The following is an 18436-nucleotide window of genomic DNA, read 5'->3' on the forward strand; positions in this document are numbered from 1 at the left end:
GCACAACACAGGCGATAGTCCAGCAAATGCCCAGTTAGGTGAAGAGGATACGACGAGACCCCAGCATCTGTGGCCCGTCAGCAGCTTCAGAGGGAAGCCTGGTGGGGTCCCAGCAGCAGTGATGAGAAACTGGAAGTGGTTTTTGACGAGGCAGCCTGCCAGAGAGACTGGAGAAAATGTGGCGTGTGGTGATTCCAGAGATCTGCGGGCCTCTTTTTTAGGGAAAACCAGTTTCACCTCTTGTGTATGTTTTCTTGGGTGCTTTGGTGAGGGGTCATTTATTCTTTCCATGTGAAGACTTGCCTTCCTGCTGAGTGGGTTCCAGTGCAGGTTTACATCTCTCATTCTCTGAAGATTTTTGACATAGAAATGATTTTTTTTCCATGTGGAGAATCTGTCCCCGGATGGCAGTGGTCACTTCTGTTAGGCTTTGGGGGCAGAAAACAGACAGGGACATGACGAAGTACAGCCAGCAAGTCCAGTGGGGTCTCACCTCCAGTTCCCTACAAAAGACTCTACCACGGTTGGTTAACATACTATTAAAGTCATTGTTGTAGTAAGGACACAACTGTCAGTCGGGAAATTCCCCCCAAACACTCAGTTGAAGACATCTGAATCTTGCCTGTTGGTTTCTGTGGACTTGCCTCACATCAAATATATTTTGTCATGGTTTGTGAAAGATAAAACGTGGTTTAGTCCAAACTGTATCTGGAAGCTTTCACATCAGATATAATCCTAGTCAGTGAGCCTTAGAAGATGCTGATAGCTAGCGTATTTCCCAGGTTACCTGGGAGCTTCTGTAAAAGCAATTCATTTTGTAGAACATTGTGTAGAAGTCTGCTTCACCCAGAGGTACATTTTCACATTCTGAACCCTGTCACCAGCCTGCTGTCCACTCCCTGAGAGGCCCTTTAGGGGGACTGAGTAGTGTGTCTGTCGTAGCTTATTCGTTTCAGGGGGTCTCGGTATTTTTAGGATGAAATATTAGATTCGTGTCACCAGTCAGGGTCCAGTCAGGAGAGGGAGCCACACGGTGATTTGAACAGGGTAACTGTAATTAAAAGAGTGACTAACTATAACGGGGTCAGCTAGTAAGAGTAGAGAGAAACCCGGAAGAGTGGAGGAAGAGACTCCGGAGGGAGCGGCCAGCCCAGCCACGGCCGAGATCGACCTGCTCCACAGCCTGCTCCAGAGGCTGTGGTCATGGCAAGCCGGGTGGCAGACATGTCACTGTGGTGCCTCACAGGGGTTAGGAAGGTTAGAGACATGACTTGTTGGGAATCAACCTTCTAGAACTTGCTAGAAGTCTGCTCTCTGGCTGCCAGGAAAGCTGTTCACTGGGAGGGGTCTCATCAGAGGTACTTTGCTACAAAACTGCTGGAGGATGTGTCAGGGGAAGCTGCTGGGTGCTGGCACTGGGGGTGCTGGCACTGGGGAAGTTGCCCAGGTAGCACTTCAGAGTGTGAAGTGTTAGTGCCTAAGTTAAAAGTGATGACAGCACTTGGCTGTTACAAAAGGGCCGTGTCATGTTTCGGGCGGGGGGCCAGCTGTTCAGTCTTGGCCCTCATGGGGATATGGCATTGGCCAGGGGCTTGGACCTAGTGCAGCCAGCTGGTGGGTGCAGGCACTGGGGTCATCCTCTGAATGGAGATTTGACTGTGGCTCTACTGGAAGTGACTTTGGAGGGGGTGGAATAATGTGACTTGCTGAGGCCTTGACCAGCCCTTGAGATTGTTCCCATGTCCCTGAATGTTTTGCTGAGCGGGCCTTTCTGTGCATGGAGTTGGCCTCGCAAGCAGGGTGCTGCATGCCTGTGAACGCACCCCCATCCCCATATCTCTGCAGCCTGAACTTCCTGTTTCCTCCCTGTCTGTTCTCTAACACGATTTTCCTGTTTATTTTGATTTTGCACAGTCCGACGAAGCGGCTCTCCAGCAAGAAGGTGGCAAGGTAGGAAACCATTGTGTGTTTACTGAGATACTCTTCTGAGATGTATCACTAATCTTAGCTCTTTAAAAAAACAAGTTCCTTTTTAAAAGTTGTCAATTGCCTCTCACGGTTTGGGATTCAAAATAATTTGAGGGGACAGATTGTGAAAAGAATTTTCAGAGCTGTGGATTAGGACCTGAATTTGTGACTAGGAAGTAGATGTTGAGAGTTTTTGACATCCCTCCTATTTTATTGATATTCTCCACAAGGGGGCCCTTGTCCCTGCACGACTGCTGCAGTTAACCTGCTGGCAGAAAGAGTCCATGAGGGCCCCGATCTCAGAGAGGCAGAGCATGGTGGAGCCTGGATCCGGGTCTGCCTCCTTCAAAGGCTGTGCGCTCCCGCCCCCGCCCCCCGCCAGCTCCCCAAGGTTAGGAGAAGAGGAAGGAGATGGGCCTAACACTGGGTTTCTAAAGAACATGCTTTTGTGACCATTTCTTCAATTTTCAGTTTGGATACTACTTACTGTGTCCTGTGGTGAAAGGTAACAGCACATACATTTATCCTCTCCCCTGACATGCTGGTTCTAAAAATAATTTTCACGGTTTATAAGGTACCAGCATTCTTCATAGGAAGCCATGTAACATGTCACTGTATTTCCTTTTTTTTTAAAGATTTTATTTATTTATCTTTAGAGGAGAGAGGAAGGAGAGAAATAGCAATATATGGTTTCCTCTCATGGGTCCCCTGCTGGGAAGTGGCCTGCAACCCAGGCATGTGCCCTGACTGGGAATCAAACTGCGATCATCTGGTTCACAGGCCTGTCCTCAATCCACTGAGCTACACCAGTCAGGGCTGTATTTCCTTAAGACAAGTCATTGTTTCCCCTGGAGTCAGTGATTGTCTTCATGTTTTTATTTGCTTCATCTTCTGTGCTGCTCTTGCCTCCTCTGCCCCACCCTCTAACAGGGCTGAGAGGCAGCCCTGTGCCTATCTGGACATTTCCTTCCAGAGCCTCTGCCCTTGGCAACCTGCATGGCAGTGGTCCTGCTGTCCCCCTGCCCCCTCCCCTGCCACCACGCACGTGCGCTCGCGCGCACACACAGACACACACACACACATACACACACAGTGTGATCCAGATATCCAGATGTTTTGTTTCAGATGTTAGACCCTCTCGTTCCCTGATACTCTGTGTTCCTATTTTCTCATTTCCATTTTTTTGTCCAGCACAAGTCCTGTAGCTTGCTGAAAAAAGAGGTGCCCAGGAGACAAATTTTGGGGACCTTGCTAGATAGTTTATTCTTATAGTTTGGCTTGGAATAGGAGTCTGGGGTGTAATTAATTTTCCTTCAGAGTTTTGGAGGTGTTGCTCATTGTCTTCTAATACTAGGGCTCCTACTAAGGTCTGATGCTTTCTGATTTTTCCTTGTGACCATTTTCTCTCTCTGGAAGCTTATAAGATGTTTTCTGTATCTTGGTAGTTAAGAAATTTTATGATGAGTCTTGTGCATTCCCACTCCCATTATTCATGCTGGGCTGAATGAAAGACATGCTGTTTCAGTCTGGAAGCTTCTGTCCCTTAGTTCTGCCTGGTTTTTATGACCATCTTCTGTTCCACCTCCTGCTCCTTCTGGGATTCCTGCTTGTGGCCCCTGGTGCCTCTATCCTTGCTGCTGCATGCCTCCCTGCTCTGCTTCTGTCTGCTGTGACGCACATACCACCAGCTCTTCCCGTCTTCCCTGAGCCCTTATCCGGCTCTGTCCTTCTTGTTGGAGGTCTCTCTTAAACTGGGGGGAAATCCTCTGCATGTTGAACGGGCCGCCCACAGCTGGCAGGAGGCCTCTGGCTGACATGTCGTGTGGCCAGGCCCCTGTATCAGCAGGTCTTTTCTCCAGCCAGGCTGGCCAGTTTTCCTGGTACGGAGTCCTGCCTGACCGCAGGTGTTTGAGGTGCTGTGCTGGGCCCACTGTGTCGTTTGCAGACTACACTCCATTTGTAGGCCCTGTGTCCTGGGTCCAGGGCTCCTCCTGGTCTAGGAGAGTCCTGCTTTTCAAGGGTGTGGTGGATACTGCCCCTCCCAGCCTCTGTGCTCATCCCTGCCGCCCCATTCTCAGATGCCGGCCTTCCTGGGTTCTCCAGAGGAAACAGGCCAGCTTCCGATGTCTCAGTGGCTGGCGCGGTCCTCCTGCCTCTGCTCCCTAGTGCCTAGTGCCCTGGACATCTCTTTCCTGGTGCCATTTCCTCTTTGGGGATATAAACATGTTGTCTTTACTTATTTATTTTTTCTATCATCTTAAGGGCTTAGGGTCTAGAGGAAGCTTAGGTGAACGTCATCAGTCCACCTTCTCCACTTGAAAAGCATCACCCCTTTCAGAAAAGCATCCATGTTCTTAAGAATATAATATTAATCCCAAACCACATTTTATTACAGTTTTAACATTACTTTCTGTCTTAGTTTCATATTTTGCCCCAGTCAAGCTACAGCTGGTGAAACTAAGGAAGATAAAAACCCAGCTGAGTCATCTCCTCTCAGCCTCCCACATCTGGGACGTTGAGGGCCCAGGCTGCTAAGGCGCCAGTGGCTGGGAAGTAAAGGAGGGTGCTCCACGCCCCTGGAGCCCCTTCCTTGGCAGGACGGCCAGGGCTAGTGCTCACTCATGCCCCAGGCTGCCCGCCGCCCAATGTGGCCCACGTGGCTGGAGACCTGTGTCCACTGGGGCCAAGTGGTTGGCGTGCCTGTGGCAGAAGACAGTCCCACCTCTGCAGCCTTCTGGAGCGGCCCCTCTGGTCTCTCACTGTTGCTGCCATTGGGAGTGTATTTGAAAAATCAAATATAGATGCATGTATGTGGGTGACACTGTGTGCAAAAGTCATGATCCCTAATTAACATTTCACAGGCCCACAGTGGAAGATGAGATTATGTCGTATCACAGGGAGGAAAGACATCATGTTTTATTACCTAAGTACAAAGTGCCCTCGCCCCATCCACTGGTGGAGAAGGAGGCTGGGCTTGTTAGGCTCCAAAGACCAGCGGGAGGACTCTGAAGACAGAGTGCAACTGGCTTGCTTCAGCCCCTTGGTGATAGCGTCCTGCTCGGGCTTCCCTTTGGTGGAGGTCCGGGGCCCACACTACTGGGTTTGCTTTTCAGACTGACTTGGAAATGCTCACGTTTGAAGAATTTGTATTGGGCTTCCCCCTCTTTTCTCTCTCTATTCTGCTGAAGGACCTTTTCTGGACTGGGCTGTTGTTTCTTCTCCACAGGCACTTGCACCAGTCAGGGGTCCTGACCATGGAGGCCCTGCAGGATCCGCCCCCAGACCCCGTGGAGGGCATGGAAGAGGACATCGCGGACAAGGTAGGCCCTGTATGGTGGGGCTAGGGGGCCATGTGTAGACAACAGGCCTCAGTCTCAGGACTTGTGCCGGGTGCCATGGCCTTGGGGTGTGGGCCCACCATGGGCACATGGGGGTATGTTGGGCGAGGTGCCTGTGGGGCGCCCAGCCAGGTCCTGGCGAGCAGATGGAGCACAGCAGGGGGTGGCGATGGCACCGCAAGCGCTAATTAGGTCCTGCTCCAGCCCTGCCGCTCTCCAGCATTTCACGTACGCGGAAGAGGACAGGAACAGAACAGTGGGCGCCAGTGGCTCTCAGCCCAAATATTGTGCTGAGTCCTGGGTGTTCTGACACCCAGGACTCAGCTCACCAGGGTCCCTGGAGGTGGGATCAGGGGGCACTGGAGGTTTTGGGGAGGAAGGCACTCGGCCTGAAGTGATGGCAGAACCAAACATTGTGTGGAATGGGCTATTCCAAGAGAGAAGCCTGGTAATTGGGTTATGTGGAGCCAAGCCAGCCAGCCATCAGTGGTAATGGGCCCAAACTTCTGAAGAACCAGCTCCAGAATGAGGGGAAGAAGAGGGTGGCAGCACACACCTCTCACCTCCTCCTGTCCCTCTCACCCCATCCTGTCCCTCTCACCTCCTCCTGTCTCCCCTCACTTCCTCTCCACAGGACCTCCAGCATCTGGCTTTTCTCTGGCTCTCAAGGCTGGTGGCCTTTCACTCCTCCTATCACTTTTGTAGATGTCTGTCTCCCATCTATTTAGTGAGCTCCCTGGAGAGGGAGGGATCAATCCCTGGGCCTTTTCTGTCCTTGAGTCCCCCAGCATGTGCCGCCCCTGTGGGCTGGGTCTGGCAGAGAGCAGGTGCCCCTGCCCACGGGAGGCTCACAGCCTGGCTCCCCCATGCACTGTCACAGAGTCATCACAAAGGTGCTGTCAGGTCACTTGGGCCTCTCCAACACCCTGCTGACATCTGCACTTGTGGTTTTGAGGCCATGGAATCCTCGCTGTTCACACTGATGTCTGTGGGGGCCGTACTACATCGTTTATAGGGCTAGTCTTCCATCCAAGTACTAACCAGGCCCGACCCTGCTTAGCTTCCGAGATCAGACGAGATCGGGCGTGTTCAGGGTGGTATGGCCGTAGACTACGGGGCTAGTCTCCATGAACAGGGTAGACCCAGTTCCAGCTGAGTGAACACTGTCTTGCTCCCAAGGTTGTCTTCTTGGAGAAGCGGGTGTCAGAGCTGGAGAAGGACACTGCCGCCAACGGGGAGCAACACAGCCGGCTGAGGCAGGAAAATCTCCAGCTGGTGCACAGGTGAGCGTGGCACAGCTCCCTTCACCTCACAAAGTGGAGCGTGGCTGCTGCACAGAGGTCGGCTCTCACCTGGAGCTGCCCTCCATCCTGCAGCCGGAGACAGCCAGGAGATGGTTCTGGGTACCTTTTTGAGCATGGCTCCAACTTAGTACTATCACCAGCCCATTTAGGGCATCAGAGGAAAGAAATAGGAGAGGGCACTGCCTCACCCCTCGCTCAGGATCAGCTGAGGCCAGCACTTACACCGCCTGCGCAGAGTGCCTGGTGGAGGGAGGTCTGACCTCAGGGCTGGCGGAGCTATGTGGGGAGAGGACATGTGCTGGGATTCTCATGCCAGGCCTCTGGCTTGTGTCCCTGCTTCTGAGAGCCCATCCAGAGGAAATAGTGCTAACCACAGGCCTTCGTTCCTGGACATGGGCTCCTTGACCTTGACAGTTGTTGTGCCTTGCTCACTTCACCCACATCATCTGTTTTCACTTTTATGATCCCTGTGACGCAGGTACTGTCCTCATGTAACAGATGAGGAAACCAAGGCTCAGGGAGTTTACATGAACGCCCAGGGCCTCAGACAGCAAGTAGGGGCTTTGGGAGTGGGGTCTAGTGCCTTCAGAGCCCCCCACAGTGGCAGCATGACCCATCCTTGGGGCATGCAGGTCCTCACAGGTGCTTAGCCACAAAAATAAGAAACGAGTGGGGACCTCTGGGTTCACAGCAGAATGCACAGTCTGACTCTTAACAGTGAGAGCACTGAGGAAGAAATAACAGACGTGTGAAGTAAGGGTTAGCCACTGTGTTTGCACGGATGGGGCGGGGGCTACCTCCCATCTCCTGTTAATGTGGACTTTTTATAGAATACTGTGTGAGTTTTAGTGTTTTGAAACTAGTCATTCAGTGTAACCCCATGCTGTTTGCAGCAATATGCTTCTTGTGCAGAGCGTAAGAAACTTGGCCCAGAAGCATCAGCTGTCGGTTGTGCTACCTGAGTACATCTGGTGCTGTGGGGGCGAGGCTCTGGGGAGTCCCCAGGGCCTGAGAGAGGCAGGAAGTGTGCTGTGTGTGGAATCTCCATGAGAGAAGCAGCCTGTCCACGCCAGGCTGCTGGAACCAAAACTTGGCTCTGCCACACACTCTATGACCTCAGGCGAGAAGAGCCCTGTCCTCAAAGCCTCGGTTTCCACACCCATGACCTGAACAAGTGCACTCTGAGCACTATGAACAGCGTGGGACATAGGCCCGCACACACACTCACGCGGCATGCGCCTCACGTGCTCCAGGGCTGTGCATGGCTCCTGTCATGATGTTTTCATCCTGAAAGCTACTGATCACTTTATGAAGTTAAAACAAGTTCTCTTGTGCAGTCGCAGGGTTCTCATGGGAGGGCCTGCTCCAGGCTCTGCTGCAGAGCCAGGGCGGGGGCTGCCACGTTTGTGGAGGGGCTTGGGCTCCAGTGCAGCACCAAGTATGTGCCTCATTTCCAGAGACACTTGTTACTCCCTCTCTGTCCTTACCCAGGGAAGTCTGGGTAGGTCACCAGACTCCTTTCTCAAGCTGACTGGAGAGATTAGTCCAATCTGATGGGCACATACTGATTATCCATGTAAGTAGTCGAGCACCTATGTTCCGTGGCTCATCCGGCCCCAAGGTCAGACCCATCCAGTCCCTGTGGACGTTCCTTTTGGTGTTGGCCCCAGTTCTCCTGAACAGGGTGCTTCTGCCGCAGTTTCTTGGCATTCGCACGTGGAATGTTGTCAGCCCCCACCAGCCCTGCTACGCAGCTCTCCTACTCTTCCTCCATCCCAGCAATTCCAATTTTGATTTTTTAAAATTTTCTGGATCCCACGTTTTCTTCTTTTTTATTGTTCGGTCATATTCTGAGGAGGACGTCCCCCGTTGTTTCCTGAGAAAGGGTGCAAGGATCGGGTTCTTTGAGGCCTTGCATATCTGAGACTGTTTCACCCAGCTTGGAAGTAGGTTCCCTGAGAACTCAGTGGTCCTGCTGCCTCCAACCTGAGCTGTGCTCTGGACACCCGACAGCGCTGTGTAACCCTGTTCTCATCCTTAATACTCGAGGGCTTCCTGTTGTTTCCTGTGCTGGGCACGGGGTTTTCAACCTCGTGGAAGGGGTGCCTCTCAGCTTTAGGAAGATTTCTAGAATTATTTCCCCATACAGTGCCTTTCATTTTCTTATCTAGCTGAACTTCTGTTCATAAAATATTAGACCTTTCCTCTGATTTTGACTTTCCTGTCCTCTCTATTTAAAAAAAAAAATTTATATTGCCCTGACTGGTGTGGCTCAGTAGATTGAGTGAACCAAAGGGTCCCTGGTTTGATTCCTGGTCAGGGCACATACCTGGGTTGTGGGACAGGTCCCCAGTAGGGGGCGCATGAGAGGCAACTATACATTGATGTTTCTCTCTTTCTCCCTTCCCCTCTCTCTAAAAATAAATAAAGAAAATATTTATTTTTAGAGAGAGGGGAAGGGAGGAAGAGAAACATCGATATGCAAGAGAAACATTGATTGGTTTCCTCTTGCATGCCCCCAACTGTGGACCTGTCCCACAACCCAGGCATGTGCCCCAATTGGGAATCGAACTGGTGACCTTTTGGTTTGCAGGATGACTGCCAACTGCTGAGCCACACCAGTCAGGGCCCTGTTCTTTTTTAATTCTCTAGGTAATACCCTTGCTTTTCTTCTTCAGTGCTTCTTTTGAATTTAAAATGTTTCTCATATTTAATTTCTAAGTTAGTTTTTGTCGTCTGTTCCTTCTGTGACATCAGCCCTATTTTGTGGATATGGTACCGTATTCCTCTGTCAGTTACAGGACTTTTCCTCCTATTTCCTGCGTGATACACATTTTCTTAGAGGTCCTTTTCTGTTTGCCCTGGCCATTTCGCATTAAAACCTTTTCTATGGTACTGGGGATCTGTGGCTACCCACTTACTCTTTGGTGTGAGGCAGCAAGAAGCAGGTGCGAAGCCCTGTGTGCAGGGACAGTTTCCGGGCTCTACACCATCCGTGAACAGGGCATAGGAGCCCTTGTCTTTGGGATGGTCAGTTCCTAACCCCCTGTGGGCACAGTGATCTGGGAAGGGGCCAGGGTCAGGGCCCCCATGAGAATATTTCCTTTGTCCCTGTGTCCTTGTTGACACCTGCTTCCGACTGCTGCAGATGAAGTGGGTCGGGCTGGTTTGTACACCAGGTCCTAGTGTCAGTGCAAGTTACCTTGGGAGCGCTCATGGGCTCGTGCCCATCCCAGGGTCTCCGTCCACACACCACCCTCAGTGTAGGGAGCAGGGACTGGCGTGAGACAGCTCCTCCTTTAGAACTGCCTTTAACCAAAGCTGGGGGGGGGGGCCGTCTCACAGCCATCCTATCCCTCCTCCAGGTAGGGGCAGCTCTCTCCAGGTCCTGATGCAGCATCTTGCCCTTGGTTGGAAGGGCAGAAAGTCTCTCACCTCCTCCCTTGGCCTTCGCAGAGCCAATGCCCTCGAGGAGCAGTTGAAGGAGCAGGAGCTGAGAGCTTGTGAGATGGTCCTGGAAGAGACGCGGAAGCAGAAGGAGCTCTTGTGCAAGATGGAGAGAGAGAAGAGCATTGAGATCGAGAACCTGCAGGCCAGGTGGGCAAGGCCGCCATGGCTCTCTAGAGCAGTCCATGACAACGCGAAAGTGCAGTGGATGCTGTAGCTCCCCAGGAAGGCACAGTGTCTAGAAACAAATTTTATTTTAGAAAAAGTAGAAAACCTATGTAAAGAAAACTGTAAAACTCTACTGAAGGCCACAAAAGATCTGAATTCAAAGGCTGACTTTACATGGGTATCAGTATCTCTAAATCTCTCTCTAGTGGATGTCCTGTCAGTGGAAATACCCATTTTTTTTGTACGGCTACTTGACAAAATTACCTTCATGCTTCTCTGGAGGCAAAGGCCTTTCGTGAGTCAGGAAGGGAGGGGACAGAAGGGGGTGAGCGCGCTGCACGTGACGCGCACCTGGGAGGCACGGCAGGGGCAGCCGTCCACACCCAGGCCCTTGGGCTGGAGGCGCATGACACACGCGTGAAATTATACGTGTGAGTGATGGTTCTCTTAAAACTCCGTGGGAGAAAACCCACGGGTAACTTAGATGCCCACCTGCAGAGGAGTGGTGAGGAAGGCCCTGTGGCGCCCCTCCCAGAGCGCCTCCCCTGAGTGGCAGTGGGGGGTTGTCTCAGAGAGCGTTTTTTTAGCTGAGCCAGTACCATTTTTAGACCACAAAATACAGCCATTTTAAATATTCATGAAAGAGGGCTCTTCTTTAGTTTGTGTTCCTCTTCAGCTCTTAAAGCTGGGAAGATACACTTTGACTTTATCTAGGAAGAGCTAGGAGGGCATTTTCAAAAGTGGGGTGGCAGGAGTGGGCTGCACGCAGAGCTGTGCCAGGGCCACCCTGGACAGGGAAGCCCCTTCCATGCAGACACAGTGGGGTGCCACCCCCAGGGCAGCCAGGCCTGGGCTGTCAGGACAGTGCAGTTTAGTGGACTCAAAGCAATTTCTCTTGTGTGCATGCTGGTAGCCTCTCCTTTGGGCCCTGTCCACTGGGGCTGCAGGTGCTGAGAATCAAGACTGTCCTGCCTCCCAAGTCTGTCCACACCAGAGCCTACACAGCCGGGCTGTCCCACAGGATAGCAGCCTGGAGGGGCACACCACAGACAGGGCCTCGTGTGGCCTTCGGGAGTGAGGCAGGACCCACTCATCCTTCTGGCCAAACCGGCTGCCTGCCCTGTGCACCGAGGGCCACTGGCTCTGTGTGCCTGGACTCTGCTGGCCTCCTGCAACTCCCTCGGAGTATGGTGGGGGGCAGAGGAGGCCTGGGGTTCTTGGGGGGGTTGCCCGGGCCCTCAGAGGCCCCTGCAGCTTTGGGTCAGCACCCTGAGGTCATCCCAGGACGGGGGCCTTCCCATCATGGCCTCAGTCCATTGTGGGTTACAGGAAGACACACTCCTCAGTGAGGGGGCTACAGAGTAACAGGGTGGTGAGGACAACTGGGTTACAGAAAGAAACAAAGGCTCCTTAGAGATGGGACTGAGTCTGCAGCTGGGACAGGTAGACCAGTGGAGCCTGGGACATCATCTTGTAGTGCCGGAAAGTAGGAAAGTGCTCGAACAAATGTATATACATGCAGTGGTAGGTACATGTACCTGGGACAGGAGCCAACTAAAGATCAAAGGTGGGACAGTTTGAGCAACACACTAATGATACTATTGGACCATGACCCAGAGTGTAACTAAATGTGATGGTTAGCGAATGGGGAGAAGACAAACATTCCTCACAGAGAATTCCAAATACAGTACATGGAAATGCCCCTTTCTGGGGAGTGGCAGTGCGTCCTCCCTTCCTCGGGAGTGTGGGCTGGACTAGGTGACCGGCTTCCAGATTCAGAGAATAGATTTGAAAAGTAGAACCTGGTAGAGGAAACACCTGGCAGACACACCTTTACCAGGTAATCCACGTCAGTATCACCCACGATGAGTCATGTGGACTCAGCACCTCTCATCTGATGTGGTAAGAGGGTCACCTCACGTCTGTCGGATTCTTCCCCCAACCATAACCCATGTAATCATGAAGAAACACCAAAGACCCAATTTGAGGGATATTCTATTAAATACATAGTCAAAACTTCTCAAAACCGTCGAAGTCATTAAAAACCAGGAAAGCCTGAGAGGCTGCCCTCCACCCTACGGGACCAAGCAGGTACCTGAGTGTGGTATGGTCCCGGGAGGGGTCCTGGACAGAGACAGGCACGTGTAGAAAAAGCTGAACCGCACCCGTGGTTTGGCGACCAGAGTGTCCCGATGTGGGTGCATGGGCTGTGACGGACCTGCTGCAGTGGTGAGGAGGTGCTTCCAGAGGAAGCTCAGAGGGCCCCAGGTCCACAGGGACTCTGCACTGTGTCTGCAGCTGCTCTATAAACCTGAAATTATCCCCACACCCAAAGTGTATTTAACAACCATCTGGCCTATGAAAAGATCTTGCCCAGAGCACTTGTGTGTGTAAGGGCTGGGCTGTAGGCACTGGAGGGTAGCTTCTGTGGATGCCTGGGCAGCCCCTAGTAAGGTTTCCAAGACACTTGGCCTCCCTCACCCCAAGGAGGTGCATTCCTGGGGAATGGGTCCCAGCCTCATTCTATGTCCCAGGCTGCAGCAACTGGACGAGGAGAACAGTGAGCTGAGATCCTGCACGCCCTGTCTAAAGGCGAACATCGAACGCCTGGAGGAGGTAAGCTGCCAGCGAGGAACGCTGAGCCAAGATCCATCAGGCTAGCCTGCATGCTTTTCCATACCCTCTGGGTCTGCTGACTGTTGGGGGATCGGGATACGCTGAGATCGGTTCTCCAAAGTGGGGCGATCACATGGCCAGCTAATGAATCTGCAGGGGTGTGGCCAGCCAAGGGGTACCCCATAGGCCAGGAGAGAGTGCTGCTCCAAAGAGCAGGCTGATGGTGCTGGGCCCTACCAGGCCTGTGTGTGAGGGAACAAGCTCAACTTGGGCCACCGCCCCTTTGCTGGAAGATGCTAGAGCCTCGCTGCTTCCCAGCTTCCCCACAGACGTAGGATCCTTGGGCCCAGAGGTTCATGCTTTGATTGACCTGTGGTCTGAACATAGGGCTGATGTCCTTGAGGGACGGACTTCAGCTGGACCCCTCATGCCCCATTCTGCAGATGTTCACTGAGAGGCTTCTTCTCCCCTGTCCTCTGCTTCCTGCCAAGTGTCTCCTGCGAAGCTCTGGACCCTAAGCAAGTCAGAGACCCCCTGGCCTCTGGCTGCTGTGAGCAGCTCCTGCCAAGTGGCCATGGGTCAGGTCCTGCTCTTGCCTTCCCCTGGAAACAGCACTGTTGGGAGAAGGTGCCCTCCATTGGGAGCATCCCAGGCTCACCTTCCACATGCACTGCACTTGCAGTCAGCACAGGCCCTAAGAGAGCATGCCTATGTATGTGCACCTCGGCTTCCACAGGAAAGAAAGCTCAGGGACAGCCCCATGGACGTCAGCAAACTGATACTTTCAGGACATGCACCTGAGTCATGTGTGGGCTGGCAGGTGAGGCGTGCCCATGGCAAGTGTTTCACCTTGCAGGAGAAGCAGAAGCTGCTGGATGAGATTGAAGAGTTGTCGCTGCGGCTCAGTGATGAGCAGGAAAACAGGAGGAAGTTAGGTGACAGGCTGAGTCACGAGAGGCACCAATTTCAGAAGGACAAGGAGGCAACACAGGAGGTGAGCACAAGCCCAGAGGTGCCCCAGCTGTCACTCAGTGAGCTCCCAGAATCCATAGGGCCCATCTGGAGTGAGCTGGGGACCCACTGCTTTTTAACTGTCAGGCTAGACAGAGGTGCTCAGTGCATGGTGGCATGTGGAAGTGTGGCGTTACCATCCTCCTCAGAAATGGTGTTCAGACAAATGGTTCTGAAGCCAGGGACTGGGCTGATACTGCTCACCCTGCTGTCCCACACAGCTAATTGAGGACCTGCGCAAGCAGCTGGAGCATCTACAGCTCTTCAAGCTGGAGGCAGAGCAGAGGAGGGGCCGGAGCAGCAGCGTAGGCCTGCAGGAGTACAATAGCCGCACCCGGGAGAGTGAGCTGGAGCAGGAGGTCCGCAGGCTGAAGCAGGTACAGCTGGGCAGATACCCTCGTGCCCGGAAAAAGCCTAATGACAGCCAGCATGGGGAGAGGGGAGTGTGGGGAGTCACTGCCCAGGAATCATGTGCTGCCCACCCCAGGACAACCGTAACCTGAAGGAGCAGAACGATGAGCTCAATGGACAGATCATAAACCTGAGCATCCAGGGTGCCAAGAACCTCTTCTCCACATCCTTCTCTGAGTCTCTGGCCGCAGAGATCAGCTCAGTCTCCCGTGATGAGGTAATATACACATTCCCCCACACCTGGGACTCTATGGCACCCCTGATCAGTGTGCCCAGTGCTGACCCCTTGCTTTTCCCACAGCTCATGGAAGCAATTCAGAAGCAGGAAGAGATCAACTTCCGCCTGCAGGACTACATCGACAGGATCATTGTGGCCATCATGGAGACCAACCCATCCATCCTGGAGGTCAAGTAGAGGCAGGCAAGCCCAGCCCAGGGTGATTCCAGACTCCACCAACACCCCAGAGATGGCCACGGCACACATGGGCCCAGAATAGCAGGTCCCATGCCCACCGAGCCCAGAGCGCACAGCTGAGCTGGAGCACAGAAAGACAGGGTGATGGAAGAGGGAGAAGGAAAGGGAAGCCTGTGCTCTGAGCCCACAGCAGGTGCAGGTGCGATCAGGCCTGCTCTCAGTCTGGCCACCTGTTATTCGCAGAGGTGTGGAGACAGTGTCTCAGGCTGGTATGAGCCCCTCCATGAGCTCCCTCCCACATAGTAGACCCTCCAGCTGTCCTGCCCTGTCAAAGAAAAAGGAAGGAAATGGGTTGCCACCTGGGGTGCAGCCATCTATGTCCTCACAGGTACCCTGACATGGTGCCACCCAAGCCTCAGCCACTCCTGGACAATCTAGAGACCCCAGGACCTTTGTACCAGATGTGGTGGTAGGTGAAAGACAGGCAGTGAAGTTGGTACAAGTCAGGGTCTGACCAGCAGGGCCCCTCTTCCCACAAGCTTTCCTGGGGCTATCTTCCTGAGCTGCTCAGGCCACCACCAGCCAGAAAAATCATCTCAGTCCAGCTTCAGGCCCAGGGGCCTCCAGCTGCGTGGCTGTTTCACAGTTGCACCCTTGCTACAATAACCTTTGGGGGCTGTCATCCTCCTGTGGGGACTGGGGCCAGAGCCTCTGCTCTGAAATCAGGACTTGAGAGTCTAATAGTGTGGAAGGTCCTGAAGTGGACATTGTCAGCCTTCTCTGACTCCAGGGGTGCAGGCAGGGCCACAGTGAGTTGTGGCCTCCCCATGGGTAAGGCCCTCCTGGCCTCCTGAATTACCCCTCCCTGTGCAGATCTTGGCTGCCCCCGGTAAATTTCCATTTTCCCAGGCCAGAGTCCCAGTGTTTCCTCCAGGAATCTAAATCATTAGAAGTCATCATTCTTCCCCAGGCGTATTCTGCAGGAGGCTGGACAGGGCAGGCTGTTCAAAGAGAGATCAAGAGCAGATAACAAGGCCTTCCCAGCAGCTTGGAGGTTCCTTTTAGGAAACCCTTACCCAGCTGTACGCCACTGCCTGGCACCTGTGCTACCAGGAGCAGCAGCGTCACCCCCACAGGGATGCTGGGCCTGCTGCCCACCTGAGCCCGAGCACTGGCCACAGGCCTCCAGGTGCTCCCAGGTGGGCCAAGACCCCACACACAAACTGGCCACTGCTGCGTGCAAGTGCATATATGAGGTGTATGCACACGTGTGTGTGTGTAAGCATGTATGTTGCCCTTCATCCTCCACATGGCCCACCTTCTACACTAAGACTTAAGATGTTGCCTCGTATTGTATATTTTGGGGAAAGCCTTGGGTGTAAATCAGTGTAAACTTGGAAGAGAGATTTTTCTATCATGTAGAGTAGGTATTTTTTATAGATTGAAGGTTGATCAATTTTTTTAATACTTCCAAGAGAGACTATCTGTGTATACACATGAAATATATATATATATGTATGTATGTACGTATGTATGATAATAAATACGGAACTCTGCTTTCCGCACCCAGCCTCACCCTGCAGACACAGCCTGGGGTCTGTTTCTGTCCACCACTTGGCAATATTAACTGTAAACGCAAATTGCCAGGAGATGTCTCTCACAAACAGCCAGGCACTGGCTTGCACACTGACCTTGCTTTCCTCCTCTAAAGAAGGACTCTCCAGGCAGTGACAGGAGCCTGGATGTGGGAGGGCAAGGCCAGAACAATGTCATCACAGATGAAAGCTGTTGCTGTGCGCACACACACAGCTCAGCTTCTTCGTCTGGGGGGTTGAGGGGTGGGGTAGGGGTGCCATGGGCCTGGCTCGGCACCCCCGATGGTGTTCGGGGTATTGGGAGCCATGCGTCATCTGAGTTCAGACGGGAGGAGACCACCTAGTCAAGCCAGCCCCTCCTGGCCTCCCTGTAAACCTCTCAGAGGCCATGGGATGGCACGCACAGGCTGGGCCCAGAAGAGCTTGTCCAGAGGCACTTCTGGGGCAGGGCCACACCATGTGCCCCAGGGGCTCTGAGATCATGGCAGGACCTGGCCCCTGACTGCAGTCTAGCTGCTAACATGGCATTGAAGGCCAGCTGGGCCAAGGAGGGAGCAGCACTCCAAGTCTCGGGTTTGTGAACAAGCTGCTCCTGTGGAACGTGTACTCAGGGGTGAAGAGATGGGTCCCCAAAGAGGCCACATGCTGAGTACCAATCCGAAGGCACAGAAAAAGCCAAGACCCCGACAGAATTGGACTCAGCGGGAGGGACGAAAGGTGGGGAGGCAGGCTGGGAGGAGAGCTCAGCTACCTCCACAGTCACAGACACCAGCAAGAAAATTACTAAGGGTAAGTGACCAAATTTGACTTGAAAGCAGGGGTTGTTCACTAAAAGCCCCCAAAAGGACTCCCCAGCCCAGGTGTCCACAGGAGTGGCAAACTGCATCTACTACCCCAATCCCTCACACTGAGTACCTGCAAGCCAGACCCAAGTGCAGAAACATAAGGCACAGGGAGGCCAAGGACCATACCCCCAACCATCCAGCTAGTAAAGAAGAGAGTTGAGCTCAGGTTTGCTGGCCCCGACTGCTGTCCATGGGGTTAATAACCTGAGGATGGTGATAGTGGGCACAGCCTGGCCTGCAGCAAGCAGGGACCCCAGGCCTCATCAGTTGGGGATGTAGCAGAAGGATGAGGATGAGGTCTTGGGGCCTTGGGGCCCCAGCATGAGGCCTTGGGGCCCTGGACCTTGTGTGCAGGGGCACTAAATAAGAAACCTGGAAGGTGAGGTTCTGCCTGGAGCCCACCTCCCACCAATTCTGGGGGGTGAGGGGCAAGAGAATGGGGAGCACTGCCTACACATCTAGCCTGCCAGGTCCCCACCTGTGTTCCCGGTGCTTAGAAGGTGTAGCTCTAAGGTGTTCCCAGGTCCCCAGACTGCCCTCAGAGGGAGATGGTCGACACCCTCTGGTTACCATCCCACCCATGGGGCCTATTTCTGGCCAGAAGGGCAGCCTTGTGCTGGAGCCCGGGGTATGCCAGGCTCTGCACAGAGGGCCCACTCAGCACTGGGGGGCACCAAAGCACTGCCACTGTGAGTTCAGAATGTCAGTGGGGGTCCTAGAGGGCCCTGTCCCCAGCTTGGCTGCACTGAAGGGTCTCCACTAACCTAGGAAGAAGCCAGCACCTCTGCTTTGATGCCAGAAGACACCTGCTCTCCCACCTACCCTGTGTCCATCTGGTGCCTGCAGGGCCCACCTCTGCCTAGGAAGAGAGGCTGGAAGTGGGGAGGGGTCTTCATCAGGCTGGGGCCAGGAAGGGAGGGAAGGAAGCTGCTCCTTTCTCCTTGTTACTCCACTGAGGCCTGCCCATCCAGTTCATTTCCACTCTTTAAAATACATGGGGGCCCACCAGCAGCGATGCAGAAATTTCTGCCCTGGCCCTCCAGTGGTCTCAGCCCCAAGTGGAAACATTTGGGACAGGGTGGGGCAGGAGAACAAAGGAGGAAAAGCTACCCTAAGTGGAACCAGCAGTATTTGGCCACTGCCCAGGCAGGGCTTGGAGAGTTTCTTCAGAAGGTAGCTAAGGGCAGGGTCAGGAGGGAGGCCTCCCAGGGCAGGCTTCAGAGACTGTGCTGGAAGGGCCCACGGTGGGACCTGTTAGGCAAGTGTTAAGACCTGTATCCTTCAGGCCTGAGTGCATCCCTCCCATTCGGGGACCCTA

General features: G+C 53.5%; 1 protein-coding gene across 2 annotated transcripts in view; it reads left to right on the forward strand.

Annotated features, from left to right (window-relative positions):
- RAB11FIP3 (RAB11 family interacting protein 3) overlaps positions 1–16258 on the forward strand; it is a 108713-nt gene extending 92455 nt beyond the window's left edge. For both annotated transcript variants that reach the window (XM_037034515.1, XM_037034516.1), the window contains 9 exons: positions 1915–1950; positions 5195–5288; positions 6486–6589; positions 10067–10207; positions 12760–12841; positions 13698–13835; positions 14074–14229; positions 14340–14480; positions 14565–16258. In XM_037034515.1, coding sequence (XP_036890410.1) covers positions 1915–1950; positions 5195–5288; positions 6486–6589; positions 10067–10207; positions 12760–12841; positions 13698–13835; positions 14074–14229; positions 14340–14480; positions 14565–14678 — 1006 coding nt within the window. In that variant the 3' untranslated portion in view covers positions 14679–16258. The remainder of the gene's footprint in view (positions 1–1914; positions 1951–5194; positions 5289–6485; positions 6590–10066; positions 10208–12759; positions 12842–13697; positions 13836–14073; positions 14230–14339; positions 14481–14564) is intronic.
- Positions 16259–18436: the final 2178 nt, after the last annotated feature.

Source organism: Sturnira hondurensis, unplaced genomic scaffold (genome assembly GCF_014824575.4).
Source record: "Sturnira hondurensis isolate 20B ecotype Veracruz unplaced genomic scaffold, ASM1482457v3 Scaffold0022179, whole genome shotgun sequence".
NCBI classification, from domain to species: domain Eukaryota; kingdom Metazoa; phylum Chordata; class Mammalia; order Chiroptera; family Phyllostomidae; genus Sturnira; species Sturnira hondurensis.